The 19,387-nt window shown below is 35.7% G+C and overlaps 1 protein-coding gene across 2 annotated transcripts in view; it reads right to left on the reverse strand.

Annotated features, from left to right (window-relative positions):
* EFCAB3 (EF-hand calcium binding domain 3) overlaps window positions 1-19,387 on the reverse strand; it is a 41,518-nt gene that overhangs the window by 18,278 nt on the left and 3,853 nt on the right. Inside the window, exons 3-8 of one of the 2 annotated variants that reach the window (XM_011368564.2) lie at window positions 16,061-16,114; window positions 14,596-14,700; window positions 11,579-11,632; window positions 10,254-10,307; window positions 5,526-5,616; window positions 3,139-3,215 (exon numbers count right to left, since the gene is read on the reverse strand). In XM_011368564.2, coding sequence (XP_011366866.1) covers window positions 3,139-3,215; window positions 5,526-5,616; window positions 10,254-10,307; window positions 11,579-11,632; window positions 14,596-14,700; window positions 16,061-16,114 — 435 coding nt within the window. Of the gene's footprint in view, window positions 1-3,138; window positions 3,216-5,525; window positions 5,617-6,706; window positions 6,767-10,253; window positions 10,308-11,578; window positions 11,633-14,595; window positions 14,701-16,060; window positions 16,115-19,387 lie in introns of those variants that run through there. The other variant, XM_011368565.2, reaches the window with a different exon arrangement.

Consider the following 19,387-nt stretch of genomic DNA (forward strand, 5'->3'; position numbering starts at 1 on the left):
TCACACTGATGTCTCAGACCCTAATCCAGTACCACTGGTTTACTTTAGCCTTCTCCCCTTGTTTATCTATAACTTCCCACTCCCACAGTGAGAAACCTGGCTCCCACCATCCATTTACTTATTTATTTAATCCTAGGATACATGTACAACAGTTTCAGAATTGTTAATCTATACCTCTATGAGAAACAACTGTACTAAGTAGAGTACATTACTTATCTACAATTCCTTTTCTGTTCAGTTTTACAGTTTCTAGTCAAAATGCCCTTTTCAAAGTTACTTAGTTCAGCTCCTCCCTTTTTTGCACCTGACTTATGTTTTAACATCAGTGTGGCTACTGCTAGAAAAACAGACTTTTGTAAGGGTTTGGGTAGAAGTAGGGAGATTAATACCAGGTAGGAGTCTATTGTGGGTGAGCAATAATAGTGCTTCAGACCAGGGTTGTAGCAGTGGAGGTGGTAAGAACTGACTGACTTCTAGATATATTTTAAATGTAGAGTCAATGAGATTTCCTGATGGATTTGGAGGTAGGTTAAGAGAGAAGAGTCAAGAATGATGCCAAAGTTTTTTCTAGAACAAGTAGAGAATGAAATATCATTTGAGATGGGGAAGGCTATGGGTAGAGCAAGTTTTAGGAGTAAGTGGCAGAGGGAAGCATGGGGAGTTATTGTTTAATGGGTATGGAGGTTCAGTTTGGGAAGATGTAAAAGTTCTAGAGGCGGATGGTGGTGATGGTTATAGAACAATATGAATAAATTGAATGCCACTGACCTGTATGTATATTTAAAAATGATTATAATTTTAAGTTTTATGTAACATATATTTTACCACAATAAAAAAGAGTAAGTGGAAGTTATTGGGAGTTCAGTTTTTGACACGTTGAGTTTAAGGTGTCCACTAGACATATAATTGGAGATGTTGAATAGCCAGTTAGATATAAGTCTGGAGTTGGGGAAACAGGCCCAGACTGGACATATACTTTTGGGAATTGTTTGCATATAGATGGTATTTAAAGCCTAAGACAAGATAAGACCACTACATGTGTGAGTGGGATAAAGTAGAGAAGATCAAGGACTAGGCTCTGGGGTACTCTAGCATTAAGAGGAATCAGGAAAAGGGGAGAAACTAGGAAAAGAGACTGAGAAGGAGTGACATCTCTTTTGAAGAATCTTCTTACAAAGAAGAGCAAAGAAATTGTGTAGTGGCTGGAGGGGAAGATAAGGTCATGATATTTTTTTTAAAGGGAAATAACAGCAAGTTTGTATAATAATAGAAATGATATAACAGAGAATGAAAAGAAATTGGTGTTGGAGACTGGTGGGATACTTTCGTGGGTTATTTCTTTGAATATGCGAGAGAAGATGGGTTCTAATCCACAGTGGAAGGACTGGCTTTAGATAACAGTATAAAGTTCTTTTGTGGAACAGGGAGGCAGGCAGAGTTTGTGAGTACAGATGCTGGTGGGAGGTGGATATTGAGGTGGGAGCCTATAGCAGTTCTGATGGCAAAATCAGAATTCCTGATTATAGAGAAGTAGGAAGCAAGGTTATAAATTGAAAGTGAGGATGGGAGCCGGTGCTGGGGATTTGGAGGTATTCAATTAATATTTGTAGAATGTATAAATTAACCTTATAGGAAAGTTGTGAGGATTAAGCATTATAATAACCACATTTTCTAGTTTCTGTATTTAATGCTTTGACATCTGAAACCTTGCTGATCCTGGAGGGACTACCCATCCCAGAGCTAGCCATTTCCTAGAGATAGTAAAAGATTTGCCCGTGAGTGTGCTTTTCATGGGAAAACCAAGCAATCCAGAGCCCGTACCCCCAACCACCTACTTTCTCAGGTTCCTACACTCTGGGCCACGATTCCTCTGTCCTAATCACTGCAGGGTCAGGTGCCAGACAACTAGGGACAACCCTACACCCTAGAGCTACTGAAATTATTTGAACTAGCCAATTCTAAACCTGTTTATTTTGCTTTGCCTGTTCATTCCTGCCCACTTTCCCTGACCCTTTGCCTCTTGACTGACTTTGATGCTTTCCTGTGTGTGGCCCTTCATGGTTTGCTGTGCCTCCTGTTTCTAGTGAGTACAAACAATTTCTTCCATGGAAGTCATTTCTGTGTCTGTATGTCTTACAATACCTAATTAAAACAAATCCTGGGTACCCTTAAACCAGGCACCAATATATATTAAAGCACATTAAAAAACTTTAAGTTTTATAAAGCCATAAACTGTTGTTAAGGCAATAAAAAACACAATTCTGATCTTGACAATCTTTTGTGTTTTCCAAATCAGCCTTCCCAACAATAAAGGTGATTCTTTGATTCCTTTCTGTCTCTTGGGTCAATTTCTCAGTTGCTTCCAAACTTGGAGGGGCAAAGCATTAGCCTTCCTAGAAACAGCCATGCTTGACTTTTTTTCAGTTTTCCTAGTGTGTCATGCTTTCCCTTTTCTCTAGGCCTTTACAGATACCACTCTTTCTACCAGGAATACTCCCCTCTGAGGTCTTTGACTGATTTACCCCTCATTATTCAGCCTTTGCTGGGACTCCCCTCCTATCCTGACAAGATTAAGTTAGTAGACTTACTTTTACTTCCCTATCATAACTTGTATCATATTGTAATTTAAATGTTACAATCAAGGAATTCATAATTTAACCCTCTTTCTTCCTTGTAAGACTTCCTATCAGGGCAGGGGCCCTGTCTGACTTGTGGTCTTTTCCATGCCTAGTACACTGTTGGCTTTAAATAAATATTTATTGTTTGGATTAATGAACTGTAGCTAGTGTAGCTCATTTTACCATTATAATTTATTTTTCTATGAGAAATCCTGGGACTTAGTTGTGTTTATACTGCTCCATTGCTTGGTTTGTATTTGACCTTGCATTTGTTCTTTTCCACTCACAGGTTCTTCTTTGAATAAAAATATTTGACCAGGACTGTTTAAATTCTAGGAAGAATCTATTTGAAAGTAATCCCCTTTTCCTCCCACAAATTAAGACACTGAATTAAAAAATTTTTTTGCTCTCAAATAACAGAGTACTATAGATAAAATCCCTAATCTCTCTTAGAAAAAAAAGATCAGTTCTATTAAGGGGCTTTTGTTTATGCTCTCATTTTGAGGATAATTCTCTTTACCTTGCATTAGTGAAGCATTCAACTTCTTTTCTTTGTGCTGTAATTGGTATGGGAGAGATGCTAGTAAATCTTTATCCCTGAGAAAAGACATGAAAAGATTTAATATATTTGAAACCAGTAAATATTAGTTCTTTTCATTAGTTTTTGCTGACTGGAATGACTGTATCACAGTACACCCAGAGTCATACCACCTAAGGGGCTTGTTCCTGTCACTGCCAGTAGCTACAGGATGGACAGCGAGAAAATGTTGGTCACTGAGGTCCATCTCTGCCCTATACTTGTCCATCACTCTGACCCTGTAAAAATTCTGATTTCCTCCATTTTATAAAGAAGGAAACTGAGGTTCAGAGAGATTAAATAATTTGTCCCAAGTCACACAGATAATAAGTCCTGGAATTCAAACTCAGGTTTATCTGACTCCAAAGCTCAAGAATGTAAGCTTTACACTATTTCTATCATTAGAAATATAAGTTGTTTCAAATTTTTACTAATTTAAGTAATCTTAGGGTAAATATCCTTATAGTAAAACTTTCGTGCTCATGATTATTTTATGACTTTAACTGCCAAATTGTATTTTTACCAGCATATGAGAGACGTAGATCAATCTGTCTCTATATATAGACCTCTATATATTTATCTATCTATATTATCTATATAACATTATCTATAGAATGCTTCAGGAAAGTTTGGAATCCTGGGTGACCTTTTATTTCTTCAGAAAAATAAAATCTGGAAGAAGAGGAAAATAGTAATACTTTGGGAAAATTTTATACAGATTTATAGTAATTTGTTAGTTTAGGAACATAAAAATGTATTATGCAAAACTGGGCTTGCTTATAAGATGGTAATTTAAAAGTAAAGTTATAATAATCATCATTTTATAAATTAATTTTATTTAAAATACATTAGCTTTGATACTACTAGAACTAAAAGTTTTAAAAATATGGACAAGTTTTTGTTTTTATAAGAAGCAGTTTGAAAAAAGTGAAACTAGAAGAAATACTAAACATGGTAGTTAAATTTAAAAAATATATTTAAAATATTTAGTATCTTCTACATAGTATCTAGTAGATTCAACTTATTTCCAAAGAGAAACTTGGGGGAAAAAGATGTGATAGGGCCTCTTAATGACCATTCTCAACTTTTCGACATGGAATTTCATCTAAGTCTTATTTTCTCAGCTTTTACTTACACTGATTTCTTCTTCTGGTGTTTCCTTTTTATTATCTATTTGAACTTCTGTAAACTCAAGTTTGTCTTTATTCTGATAGGTTATTTTATATTTGTTGTATTTATAAATATAAATTTCTTTTGCATTATATAAAAGATATAGTAGATGGAGACATATGAAGTTCTCAAGAAGCAAGAGGAAAACAGAGGCCGGGCAGTGTAAAGTTTTTTTAGCTATGTTAAAAAAAGATTTCTCTTGGCAGAATTTGAAATGTTATCTTGAATCAAACATGAGAAATAGAGTTTTTATTTTATAATGTTTCCAAAGTTCAAAGAACCTTAGATTTGGAATGAACCCAGTCTAGCCTCTCATCTCATGTAGGAATTCACTCTACATGTGGCATTATCTAGTCTGCTTGACTGCTTTCCGTGACAGGGAAGTCACTATTTCAAAAAGACAGCTTGTAATGCAAGGTAATGAGATAAAAAGATTTGGCAGCTATAAGGTTGTCTTACCCACATGCCTCTAAAAGTGTGAGTAATATATTACTACAGCAGTGGTGTAGTCAAGGACACTAGGAGAAATACTCTCAAAGTGGTAAAGAAAATGGAGAGAGGCTTTTCTTATGATCTGATTACATATAGATCAGGCTTTCACTTGCAGTCATTAGTGGCTACTGTTTATTGGACTTTGTTGTTATTAGATTAAGAAAAAGCTATTGTTAGTGTCACAGGCAAACTTCCCTTCCCAATTTTAGACCAAGTTTAGTCATGGCTAATTTACCAGATTTTATTTTACTGGCCATATTTGAGCTAGAGACCTTTTCTCTATACTGACTTGCTTAGGGGTTTAGATCTTCTTTATGATCCTCTAAATTTATTCTTCTTTAGATTGATACTCAAAATATCTTAATATATAACTGACAACTTCTTAAGCCCTCTAGGGTATTCTGTCCTCTCACACAAAAACAGCCTCTTATTTGGGAGAACAGAAATGAGAACTCTTTGTCCAATCAAAAAGGATATATATATCTTTTTCACAAAAATCTTTATCTTCAATTCAGATATTTGTTTTATAAGTTAATTTATCACAGAATAGGTATTTTAAGAGCATTCTAACTTGTTTCATCATAGCCTTTATGAGTATTTAATATATTCCTCCCTTTAATAATTCTTTATCATAATATATTTATCACTTTAATACATTCTTTACTTACCTCTTGTCGTGGGAGCTGGGTACTTTTGTTAGAGGATTCAGCTTAAGTTTTGACTTAACGTCAGAAACTGCCATGTTGCCAATAACTCTGTCTGGAATTCAGAAGGTTAAGGATCAAATCACAGATGAATTTCTCTATATTCTTTTACAACTTTCCCAGCTCTAGACCTGGAGTTTGAAGTCCAGAGCCTCAGGAAATGGTATTATGTGTAAATTCAAGTTAGAGCTTTGTGCAAAGTTGGAAGGTGATATGGAAGGACCCCTTTTTCTATTCCAAGATATCCAAGCAAAATTTCTTGCCTTTGTTTCCCCTTCAAATAGTGCATTCTGATTCTATATAAAGATAAATGGTACCACGTGACACAGATAAAACATCTAGAAATGTGTGGAAAAAGTTATTTAAAGACAAAAATTATTTTTTGAAATCAGTAGAACATTTCATATCATAATTCAGAAAGAATAAAATGTCATAGCATTTTCAAAATATTTACCTAATTGTCTCTATCTTGGATACCTGCCTGGTAGTAAGTAGGTTTTCTCAGGGTTTACTTCTGGGAGGTCTACCCCCTGCCTTGTCAGTAATTATGAACCCACAGGTCTTTCTTAAAAGTAGGAGTCGGGGTGGGGATACAATGCTGTTTTGCCACCCTAGACCGCCCTGAATGTACTCAACCACTGTGGCTTCCATAGCCTTTCCACTTCTTCAGAGTTTGAGAATTAGGGCCTATGGACCAGAAGCTGGGTTGGTAGGGCTTCCCCCTTTTATTGTTGGGTTTTCTCTTCAATTATCTTTTCAAAATGTAGAGTGATTAGGTGGTTTGCTGACAAGAAAATTGGATTGCTGACTTAGGAACATATAAACAATCATATACTGTTAAACCATGAAGAAAAAGCCTCTGTTTGGTTAGAGTTCAATGAGTTTTCCCAGGCCTTCATCTCAGAGTATAGAAACCAGTTACTTCTAAACAACTCAATTACGTGTGCTCAAAATCTGGAAACCTACCACAGAGCTGGGAATTCCAGAGAAGTTCAACAATTTAGGCACTTGAAAGGTGCTGTGAAGTCATCCTCATGGCTCAATATTATCATTACTTTAAAAAACTATCTTCAATCTCTCATAGATAATAGACTTAAAAAAAAAAAAGGACTCAGTGTAGATTCCCATAAAATCTGGATATTTACCTACTTTTAGGTCATGCTACTTACCACTCTGTGCTTCAACTGGATCAAGAATCCCATAAAGGGTTTGTTTCATCATACAACTGTGACCTCATTCACTTCTCAGACTCAGGCCTAGGGTGAAAATGACCCATAAACCCCTTCTAACTTTAGAACAATTGTGTTTTCAACGTGGTTCATTCAGCACCCTTGAGGTATGTGTGGGTGTGAATTACAGAATCAGAACATAGGTAATAAAAGAACAATATAAATAAATGTGTCACAACCACCTGCTCATCTTCATTGATTTATTCTTGAGAGTCAATCCAAAATCTCAGATTATTTTCCTAGTGTCAACGTAATAGCAAGTTATAATATTAAATTGTTTAACCCACGTTCTGTAAGCCACTACTCTGATTTTTAATATTTCCTCTTTCCATAATTTTAAATCTGTATGGATTTCAATTAGTTTCTTAACTAATTCAATAAATATAATAGAATGTATCCAGTCACCTATTCATTCAACCATTCACCTTAGGAAATGGCAATTCCATCTTTCCAGGCCTGTGTACCTCCTCTGTTCAGGTCAAACCCTTTGAATAAGATCCAATCCTCTTCTCTTGTATTCTACATCTAATCTAATTCATTCATTCCATAAGTATTCTTTAGTGCCTATTATGTTCTAGGCCCTGAGATACATCAGGGACTATATCTATCAAGAAATACTGTTGATTCCATCTTCAAAATAAATATGTAACCCAACTACTCTCACCACCTCTACTTCTATATTTTGCTCAGGAATACTGCAAAGTTCTCCTCACTGGTCTCCCTGCTTCTGCTCTTGCTTTATCCACCCCTGCTGAGTCTATTCTATACACAAGAATCAGGATAATCCTTTAAAAACTTAAGTCAAAAAGAGTTAAAAAACCCACAAAAACACTTTAGTCAGATCATACATCTCTCTGCTCAAATCCTCTAGTAGTTTCCTATGTCACTCGGTAAAAATTCAACTTTTATAATAGCCTTCAAGGCTTATATGATCTGCTGCTCTCCACACCTGCACCATCTCCTTCCCTCAATAAGGGATACCTCATTGCACAATCCTGGAATTGTGCACTGCATAGTCTCTGTAGCTGAATGTGATAGTCCTGTCCCCTACCTCTAGGACTTTGTCTCCTCCTACCTTGTCCTAGCTCACTCTATTCCAGCCACAGTGGCCTTTTTCCTTCTCAAATACTGCAAGCATGCTCTTGTATGAGGGAATTTTCACTTGTTCTTCCCTCTGCATGGAATACTCTTGCCTCATATTTCTGCATGGCTTGCTCCCTTATCTCCTTAGCTTTTTGGTTCTATGTCCTTTATCAACGAGGCCTTTCTTGATTACCTTCTCCCACTTCCAGGATTCTCTGTACCCATTTTACTTGTTTTATTTTCTCCCTAATCTCTGTCATACTATTATTATTGTTTATTGTATATATCTCTTTACTAGAAAGTAAGCTCTGTGAGGGTAGGGATTTTTGTCCCAAGCACATAGAATAATGCTTGGCACATGGTATGTGCTAACTTACTGTTAAATGAATAGACACATGTATCCACTCATTACCTTCAGCAGACACCTACTAACTGGTAGATACAGAGAATAAAAAGACTTATAAGACAGCATGCCTACCCTAAAGTAGCTGACAGTGAAGTGAGACAGTTTCATCTAAATTTAGGTTTCCATAATGTGAGTGAATAGTGATGACAGAAATTATCAAAATTAATAGGGTGGTGGTATACATAAGGAAGAAAAATATCCTGGGGAGTAGGCATGTATTATAGTTTAGATATATCAGTAGTTATCTATCCAGAACCAAAAGGATGAAGGGCTGATTTCATTTAATTTACTTATGGGCATGTCCTAGGTAGTTTTGAATTGGTGGATTGGTGTGATCTTTATCTGTATGGCTGACAGTCTCAGGACATAAGCTAGGTTCCACAGCTTGGTACACTGGATAGATGGAAGGTGATTTGGGGTTAGGGCTTATATTTGGGGGAAGCCTGTTATTTATTTTTCCCACTTAAAGAGCCTGACAAGTAAACAGGCACAGATTCTGAGTCCTTGTTTTTTTTTTTTTTTTAAGCAGATATATATTTGGGTGAGCCTATAATTTAAAACATTAACATATAATTTACATGCCATAAAAGTCACCCTTTACAAAATGTACAATTCAGTGGTTTTTAGTATATTCACAAAGTTGAACAACCATCATCACTATCTAATTCCGGAACAGTAGAAACCCTGTACCCATTAGGAGCCATTCCCATTCTTCCCTCCCATATCAGTTACCTCTTGGCAACCACTAATCTATCTTCTGTCTCTATGGATTTGCCTATTCTGGACATTTAATATAAATAGAATTATATTTGGCCTTTTGCATCTGGCTTCTTTCACTTGGTGTAATATTTTCAAGGTTCATCTATGTTGTGGGGTGATGTATCAGTACTTCATTCCTTTTTATGGCTGAATAATATTCCATCATATGGATATGCCATAGTTTGTTTATCCAATCATCAATTAATGGACATTTGGACTGTCTTCACTCTTTGACTATTATGAATCATGCTATGAACATTATTATATAGACATATGTTTTCATATCTCTTGAGTATATCCCTAGGAGTGGAATTGCTGGGTCAAATGGTAACTATGTTTCACATTTTGGGACTTCTAAACTGTTTTCCACAGTAGCTTTACCATTTTACATTACACCAGCAATATATGCAGACTCCAGTTTCTCCACATCCTTATCAACACTTTTTATTGTCTTTTTTACTATATAGTCACCCTAATGGGTATAAAGTGGTTATCTCGTGGTTTTGATTTGCATTTCTCTAATGACTAATGATGTTGAACATCTTTTCATGTGCTTATTAGTCATTTTTATATCTTCTTTTGAGAAATGTCTTTTTAGATCCTTTGGGCATTTTTAAAGTTGGGTTATTTGTCTTTTTTATTGAATTATAAGTGTTCTTCATGTATTTTGGATACTAGACTCATCAGATATATCATTTACAAATATTTTCTCCTATTCTGTGGGTTTTCTTTTCACTTTCTTGATAATGTCATTTCAACCACAAAAGTTAGTCCTAGAATTTTAAAGCTGAAAGAAAACTAATAGATCCTCAATCTAATTCACTCCTTTCATTTTATTGATAGGAGACTAAAGCCCAAATGAGTTGAATTAATTTCTCTAGTGGCAAAGTTAGGAACAACTGCTTTGTGTAATTGCACTATAAATTGCACCAAGTAGGTTACAATGTAATTAGAGATAAAAGAATTCATTACAAATGAAGCCATTAGAAAGCATTATAAATACCTAATAATCATATGTGATGTAGATTAGTGTGTACTATAAAGGCAGAAAGAATTCAGAAAAACAAGAGAAGGGAGAATGGTGTTCAATTGCCTGTCAGCAAGTAGATAGAGGGTAGTAACTGACAAAATGGAAAATAACTATGGGATTAAAAAATGTAAGTCAAAGTATTATACCCATCATTACAATGTGTTCACATCATGTTTTACACTCACCTTTAGTATTATTTGCAGTATTCATCAACTTATGTAGAGGCACCATTCCTTTTGCTTAAAGACAAGATTGAGAGTCAAAATTATATAAATTTCTGAAGTTATAAAAATAGAAAATAAGGATATAATTTTATCTTAATTTTTCCTCAGATGAGTAGGAAACTGACAGTTGTATGTGATACACATCTTAACTCATATTGCTTCTTTTGGTGCCTTTAAGGTATCAAACTAAAAAAAGCATTATATAGATTATATAGTTGTACTGTAATTTATTATGTGACTTATTACATAGAGTCAGCATTGAAGTTAAGACTATTCATTTACCATCTTTTAGGATGTAAAACAGTGAAGTAACTTTGAAAACCTGTTGACTCAAGAAGAGGATGATCTACTCATTTAATATTCATTAGTACTTTGGTTAAAACTGTTGACTAATTATATACCTTTTAATGGTTAATAGATATTTATTTCTAGTAAATTCTCCTGTGAATGTATGGGTACAATATATAACATTAACCATAAAATCTCCTCTCCTCACTCCACTGCACTCCGTGGCCAGAACAACCACCAAATACCTTAATAGTACCGATTCAACTTTTTTTCTTTTTTCCTTTCAAAATGTGGGATAGTTTGGTTTTCTAAACATGAGATTAACTCTCAGGAGAAAAATTCTGGCTATAATGGCTCAGTTCCCTAGGTTTGGTTTAGTTTGGTCAGATAAAGCCAATAATGTACTATTTTAATATCGAGAAAAGTCAATGGCAGGTTATGGAAACATAGAGAAGTTTTGGTGACCTTTAGGCTATAAAGGCTATGTAGTATAATATATCACACAGAAAGCAGTACATATAAAATAGATATATGTTCTTTATGGTAGGGGAGAGATTAATACAAATATAAAACACATAATTTGTAGAATTAAGAAAAACCTATCACCTTTTATTTCTCTTCCCCTCTACCCCTCTCATTCTTTTCTTCTTCTCTATTTCTTGAATCTTCTCCCTGCATAGATCCTAGTTTGCTAGTAGGAATGTAAAATGGTGAAGCTGCTGTGGAAAAGTCTGCCATTGAAAATAGAACTTCAAAACTAAATGCACAAAAATTGTCTATGCATAAGGAAAAATATTTGGGTTGATATAATTATAGATTACCATTGGGTGATAGAATTAAGAATTATTAAAAATTTCCATTTTAATTCTTTACATTTTTTGAATATAGAAAATTTATATAATGAACATTATTGCTTTTATAACCAAGAAAACACATATAAAAACAAATGCATAGCATTCAGTTATCAATTTTATATTTTATCAAAAATTTCCACTCACGTTCAAACTTCTTCAGGCTTTCCATTATTGAATTCACTTTAACCTTCCCATTTCCTGTAAAACATTTTGAATCAGATACAGAGGAAGTAACATAAAAACTCATAATAACTGATAAAAGTTGTGAATTATTAAAATAATATGGCCGTCTGGAACTTCTATGATTTAGAAAACTAGGGATACTGGTTTGCTTTGGAACTGGATTCATTTTGTTTTAGGTGAATATGATAGAAGAAAGGGTAAATCTTTCAGTGAGATAAAATATCTCCATTTCTTTCAAGGTATTCCACTCCAAGGATGACATGTAGGAAAAGGATATTACAAAAAGAACCAGGGCTCAAATATGGCAGTGTCTTTTTCAAACTCAGACCAATGACATTAAAAGAAAGTTATGAAGAGACTATGTAGACAGATGCTCAGAGTTGGAATAGGGAGAGAAGGACTTGCTCTGTTTTTTGTTTTAAGGAGTATTTCTTTGGAACCAACCATTTGAGGTGGTGTGCTTGTCACTCCTGAGGAGTACATTTCTTTGCCTGGAATGATATTCCCATACTTGTCCAGCTTAGGGCTTTCTCCAGGAAACCTCAGTCTTGGAGAAATGCCCCCTCAGCACCTTTTGCATACATTTATCACATTATATCAAAATTATTTTGGTTATATCTCCTCAGTTGGACCATAAGCTCTTTGTGGACAAGGGCTGTGACCTGTTTTTGTTTTTGTGTCTTTAGCACTTGGCACAGAGCCTAGTACATAGGATCCCTTCCTTTAATGACTAAATCTGCTGGGAGATATTATAAATGTGATCTAAGGAAGAGAAAAAAGGGGGATCAGTCTGCATACTGGAAGACACTGATGGGGATGCGGAGGGGGACCAAGACCAGAAAAATACGAAGAAAATGGTTGATATCTGAGAAGCTAATGTAAACACATGAGAAACCCAGAGACTTAAATACTGTATCTAGGTCAGAACAGCACTTGCAAGACACAGAACTATAGACAAAGCTAGAAGAAGAGCAGCTGTGAGATAAGTGAGACAGAATGCTTCTTCCATGATGCCATTAAATGGGAGAAGAGGCAGGAAGGGACCTGGGGTGGCACTCTCAAGAATTCTGATAAGGCTCGTTTCTTCCCACCATCAAGGCTCCCCAAAGAGAGAGCCTGCTATTTACCTTTCTTGACATTATTGGCTTTATTTGGCCAAACCAAACCAACCCAGGAAACCGAGCCATTATATCCAGAACTTTTCTCCTGAGAGTTTATCTCCTGATGTTTAGAAAGCCAAACTATCCCACATTTTGAGAGGAAAAAAAGAAAAAGAGTTGACTTCGCCTGCAATGCTCTCCTTACCAATATATATACCCATATCCTCTTCAAAACATAGCCTTAAAATGTTCATAATTGTTAAAACTGGGTAAGGGTTCTCTGTTGGAAAATTTCCATAATAAAAAGTGAAAAAAAGAATTCTGATAAGGAAGTAATTTTTTAGTTCTATAAAATATTACACACTTTTGTTTTGAGACTAACAGTGCACATCTCTTTCTCCCTCCTTTGCTCCAAAATTCTGAACATATTTATTGCTAATCTTTCCTTCTCAAAAACAAAATGGGAGGCTGAAACCTGAGGAATAGAAACAAAAATGAAAATTCTCCTAAAGTAGGAATGGTGGCAGAATAATCCATAAGAATAAGGACATGTTATTCAGTTTTAAGCACTAAGCCTTGAGTTGGGAGATGATGGAGTTAGGCAATGTCAGTGGAGTAACAGAATATAAAATGAGAGCAGCATAGTAGAAGAAATGCAAAGCAGAAATTGAGAATTCAAAATACAAAATCTAAACCATGAGTGAATAGGAGAAATGTATGTTCCCTCTAAACTACCCAAGAGTCTCTAGATAGTAGAGAGAGCTTGGGTTTCTTCCATTCATAGTGGTATCACAAATAAGTTGGGTTTTGAAAATTGTTTGCTATATGAGAAAAAACAAGTAGAATCCTTATCTCACCATATGCAGAGATGGTGTACAGACGGATTAAAGACCTAAATGTGAAAGATAAAACTATATAGTTAGTAGAAATAGAGTAGAACAAGAAAATGAAATGTTGGCAACTTTGGTGTCCACCACTAAGGCGGTGGATAGGTAATTTATGGTAATTGTATTGAAGGGATATTATGCAGCAACCAGAATTTGATTTATAGAAACATGGGTAAATCTCAAAAACGTAGCGTTGATTCACACCCACAGGGATGACCTGAATCAAAAAGTCAGATAGTAAAAAGTGTTGATAAGAATGTAGAGAAATCAGAACCTTTATATGTTAATAGTGGGGATGCGAGGTGGTGCACCTACTTTGGAAAACAATCTGGCAGTTCTTTAAATGGTTAAATGTAGAGTGACCCTATGACCCAGCAATTTCACTCCTAGGTATATACCCAAGAGAAATGAAAACAATGTCCACACAAAAAATTGCACACAAATGTTTGTAGCAGCATTATTCATAACAGCCAAAAGGTGGGAACAATCCAAATGACCATCAACTGATGAATGGATAAAAAAAATGTAATATATACATACAATAGAATATCATTTGGCCATTAAAATATTATTTTGCCATTAAGGTGAAGTACTGATACATGCTAAAACATGGATCTTATATTTGGGCTGGAATCATGCCCTCAAGCATAAATTAAAATATTAGTTGTACTTGTGACTTAAGAAATGGAAGGCCAGGCACAATCTTAATGTATCATTTTTTTCATCTTTTAGGTCCTTGATAGGCAAAAATGGCCCATGGACCAGTAGCACTGACATTATCTGGGAGCTTGTTAGAAATGCAGAATCTCTCAGGCTACCCTCCAGACCTGAATCGCAATCTGCATTTTGACAAGATGCCCAGGTGATTCATATGCATATTCAAGTTTGAGAAACATTTTTCTAGGTGATACAAAGATAAGAATCAGTCTGAGGATCTTTTATACAAGATAACACATTTCTAAGAAAGCAACAGAATTTTCAAAAACCTTACCATTAAATGTCAAATGAGGCATCAGCTCCTTCATCTCTTCTTCTGTGAGCTCGATCCCCTCACTTGCTAGAAAGTTGTCTAAGTCCTGGATATCAATCACTTCTCCTTAGAAAAGGTGAGAAATAAATTGCAGAAACATTTTAGAACTATCTACCAAGGATGAAAAACACTGTTTGTGCTTACATATACCCTTTATAAACCCAGAATTAACAGGAGGGCCAGAAAAAAAATCCTCTGTCTTTAATTGTGTCTCAGGACACCTGAGGTGGCTACAAAGAAGAAAAATATACTATCAGTTATGAATTGACTGGTGGGTTATTGCAAAATTCATAGCAAATTAAGCTACGTATAGGGATTTAGTTTTATTTTTTTTCTTCCTCTTACCCAGTTGAAAATTCATTTTATTCCTATAGTTTAGTTTTTAATTTTTTTTTTTTACTTAAAAAAATATTTGCCTGTAGTTTGCTTCTCTGGTCACTATGCATTTCAAGAATTTTATTCAACTCAACATAGAAGTAATTTTTCCTTATTCATTGTAAAGATAATGTAATAAGATTAATATAAAATGGGAAAAATAGAATTCCACCACCCTACCCTAAACTTATGTTTAGTTTTTCATATTCCATTTCTGATCTTTGACAATAAGACTATACTTCATACTTTCACACTTCTTATTGGGGTGATTGTCCTGCTGTGTCCCCAGTATCCCAACAATTCAGGGTATCTCTCCAGTCTCTATCTCTCATAAGAACCTCCTCTAGCTTGCAGATAAGTAAACATGTTTCCCCTCTTTTCTCTACATTTTCTGGATGTGTTCTAGTCCCTTTGGATTCTAAGTCTGTCTTCACTTAGACACTCTCCTGAGTTCTGAATCTCATAGTTTCAAGTATGCTGTGTTTCCCCAAAAAGAATTAAAATAAAAAAAGACTGTTCTTTTACAATGTGGAAATCTAATACACATACAATTCTGTATTTTGCTTTTCCAGCCTAATGTCATTACTTTATAAAAATGTTTCCAAGTTGCCACATAATCTTTATAGTTAGCATTTCAATACAGGATATCCCATTAGGCTGACATACCATGGGTTATGTGGCAGTTCCCATACTGTTAGATATTTAGGCTGTTTCAAATTTGTCTGAAGGTTCTTGGGCAGATTTTTTAATCTTTTATTGAATTAAATTACTACCAGAGGATAAATTTCTTGGAGTGAGGTTAGTGAGGGCAAGAAATAGTTTTGTGCTTCTTGATATTTATTAATATGTTGAAGAACTCATTTGGGGAGATTATAGGCATTGATATATAAACACTAATTATTGTTTATACAAGTTCAGCAGCATCCACAAAAATGAAACATATATTATATGAAAGAATTAAATATTTATGAAGAGAAAATATTTTTCTCTACCAACTACAAAGTATTAAAATGCTATTTATTATATCTTTTTATATAGCTTGCAAACTTACCCTTAATGTAACTTACAGCATCCATCAAATCATTTAGACCAACTGTCCTAGCACCTGTAAGACAAGAGGCAAGGGAAATGAACTTCAGACTCAGAAAAGGTGATGTTACTGAGACTCAGCAAATTTACCTTGCATAGAGTTTGGAAATTATGAAGATGATAAGAATTCAGTAATCTTTTTTCTAATTTTCTTTAGAATTGTATAGACTTATCCTCAGAGATAACAGTATTATCTTAGAAACAAAAAAGCTTTCAATCTATAATAAACCATTCTTGTATCCTTTTTCTTTGCTTTAGAGACCACCAGAGTAAGATTAAGTTAAGAAGTGATTGGTTACAGGTAAATGTAGAGAGAGACAGGACAAATGAGCCTAACCCTGAGTATTTTTATTCAGTCAGTTAATTGACAGATATTTATGGAGTACCTTCTATGAGCCAGGCACTTTGTTAGGCTTTGGGCATACGAAAGTAAGCAAGCTGCGAAATTCTTGCTATCAAGGAGTGTACAATCTCGTAGAGGGAAACAGAAAATAAACATATAAACAAGTAAACAATAGGGCCATTTGAGGTACTGTTAAATGAAATAAGGCAATATAATAAAGAGTAATAGTGGGTGGTATTGCATTAGACAGGGCGTTCAGGGGCAGCCTCTGAGGAGGGTCTATTTAGGTTGAGGCTTAAATGATGAGAAGAGAATGGCCGTGTAAAGAATTAGGGAAGAACACTCCAAATAGAAAAATAGTAGGTGCAATAGCTCTAATGGGAATGACTTTGACATGATTGACAGACAGACAGAAGGCCAGCGTGACAGGGGCCAAATCATGCAGGACCTTGTGGGCTATGATGATGAAGTTTGGGTTTTATTCTGGTTGCAATGGAATGTTATTGGAGGCCTTGAAGAAGGAGGTTAATTTGAAATGATTTGAGCCTTCAAAAGATCACTCTGGCTGATATGTGTAGGCTGGGAAAATTGGAGGAATGGGGACTTGATAGGAGACTGTTTCAATGGCCCAGGAAAGAGATGATGGTGGCTTGGGCTATGGTTGCAGCACTGGAGATGATAATTAAATGGATTCTGGATATGTTTTTTAAATAGAGCCTAGACTGAATAAGGGATATGAAGGAAAAGGGGAAATCAAGGATAAAATCTAGTCTCTTCCCCCTCTTCTCCTGGCAGTCAACAAGGCAGACGGGATGCGATTACTGAGATGGGAAGGGCTTGAGAGGTTTTAGGGATATTAACCAATAACTCCATTAATTTGTGATATCTTTTGGACTTCCAGATGGAGATATCAAATAGCTAGTTTTGATATATGGGAAGTTGAGCTGGAGATATAAATTTGCTTTTATCAGCTTAAAGAAGATATCTGACCCAATGAAACTGAATGCAATCTTCTAGGAAGAGGGTGTAAATGAAAGAGACAGCCAAGGATCTAGCTCTGGGCAACTTCATTATTTAGAGATTTTGCAGGGAAGGAAAAGTCAGAAAAGGAAACTGAGAAGCTATCTAGTAAGGAAAGAAGAAAATCAGGTGGGTATAGGGCTTCAAAAGTTGGGAGGAAAAATTGTTTCAATAAAGAGGGAGGTAGTCATTATATCAAATGCTGCTAAGATATCAAGTAAAAGAACGGAAAATTCACAATGAACCTTGGCAAGAGATAGGTCATTGATGACTGAGAACTGGTTCTGTGGCAGGGAAGCAAGCACTGAAGAGTGAATGGGCGGTGAGGAAGTGGATTTGATGAATAATGACAACTTTTTGAGAGGTTCTGTAGTGAAGAGGAGCTTAGAGATGGAGTGGTAGCTGGCAGGGGACAAAGGGGATAGAAAAGCATGTCTGCATGTCAATGGAATATATAGAGCAGTAGAGAAGGAGAAATTGATAATGTAGGAGAGAAAGGGAAAAACTGCAGGAATTGAGTCTTTGAGAAAGCAAGTGGGAATAAGATCCAGGGAACAAGTGGAAGGGCTGACTCACAATGAGAACAGAGATTCCTTTCTTTTATAACAAGATGAAAGGCAGAGCATAGGGATATCGATATAGGTAGGTTTATAGAAATGGAGGTGGGAAAATTAGGTCAATATTGTCTAACTCCATCTGTTTTCTCTGTGAAATCTGAGGTGAGGTCATCAGCTGGTAGTTGAGGTGAGAAGGTGCTGGAAATTTGAAAAGAAAAGCCATGAAATTGTCTCTGAGAGTGAGAAAGTGAATTTACTTAGAAAATGTCATAGGAACTTCTTTGGCCGTGTTAATGGCTGACTGGAAGTTCTTGGCCATTATGTGGAAGTGAGTTCTATTAGCATAGTTTTGAGATTTTCTTCAGCAATGTTAAGCCGTTCGGGAGCAACCATGGAGTGAGGAGATGGCTTGGTTTTTGTCAAGCAAGATTGTATAGGAGTTCTGAGAGTTTGTAAAGTTAAATGGTATTGAAACATTGCATCTAATTAAGGAAGGAAATAAGGACATGGGGGGCGGGGGGAGGAGTTGTCAAATAGTGAAGAATGGTAGTTAAAGCATGAAGGTCTCTAATGTGGCTGGAGAAGAGCGGGAGTTGGAGTTCTACATTGTTCTGCTGCAGCACGTGTTCAATATCACCAAGTCAGCATATTCAGGTGGTAAATGGATAATGTCACAGGAATGTGGAAGGAAGGTGTGTTGGTTTACACATAATTTTTCCTAAGTAAGAGAATTAGAATTATAAACTTTAGCAAGGAGAAAAAAAATGCTGGGTTGTCTACAGCAGGAGCCATTTCAGCTCTATTTTAATAAAATTAAAAAATAAGGGTCTGTGATGCAGAAGGGGGAACCAGGCCCACTAGCTTAGACCTCTACTACCATCTACATATATTCCTTCAGAGCTGCAAGTCTGCTTTTCAACTCTTTTCTGGGCATGTGTGTGTGCATTTTTAAATAGCTTCTAGCCACTATTCACCTGAGCCGTCCAAGCTTCCTCACACAGTATCAATTGCTTTGGTTAGTGCTCTGGTTACAAAGTGTACAAATTTTGAGTGGGCTTCCTCAATTTCTCCCATAAGCTAGCTCAGTTACTGCATGGTTACTACTCAGTTACTACTTAGTTACTACTGAGCTAGCTCAGTTACTGCATGGTTACTGCTCCCATAAGCTAGCTCAGTTACTGCATGGTTACTACTCCCATAAGCTAGCTCAGTTACTGCATGGTTACTACTCAGTTACTACTCAGATGTCTGCATGGTTAATGAATTAGAAGGATATAGGTCACAGTGTGGGTATATGAAATAGAGATTTGGGGGAGTGATGAAGTATTAGGTGAGGACAGGGTCTAGGTCATCACCATATGAGTGGTAG

This window comes from Pteropus vampyrus, unplaced genomic scaffold, assembly GCF_000151845.1.
Source record: "Pteropus vampyrus isolate Shadow unplaced genomic scaffold, Pvam_2.0 Scaffold143, whole genome shotgun sequence".
In the NCBI taxonomy this organism is placed as follows: Eukaryota; Metazoa; Chordata; class Mammalia; order Chiroptera; family Pteropodidae; genus Pteropus; species Pteropus vampyrus.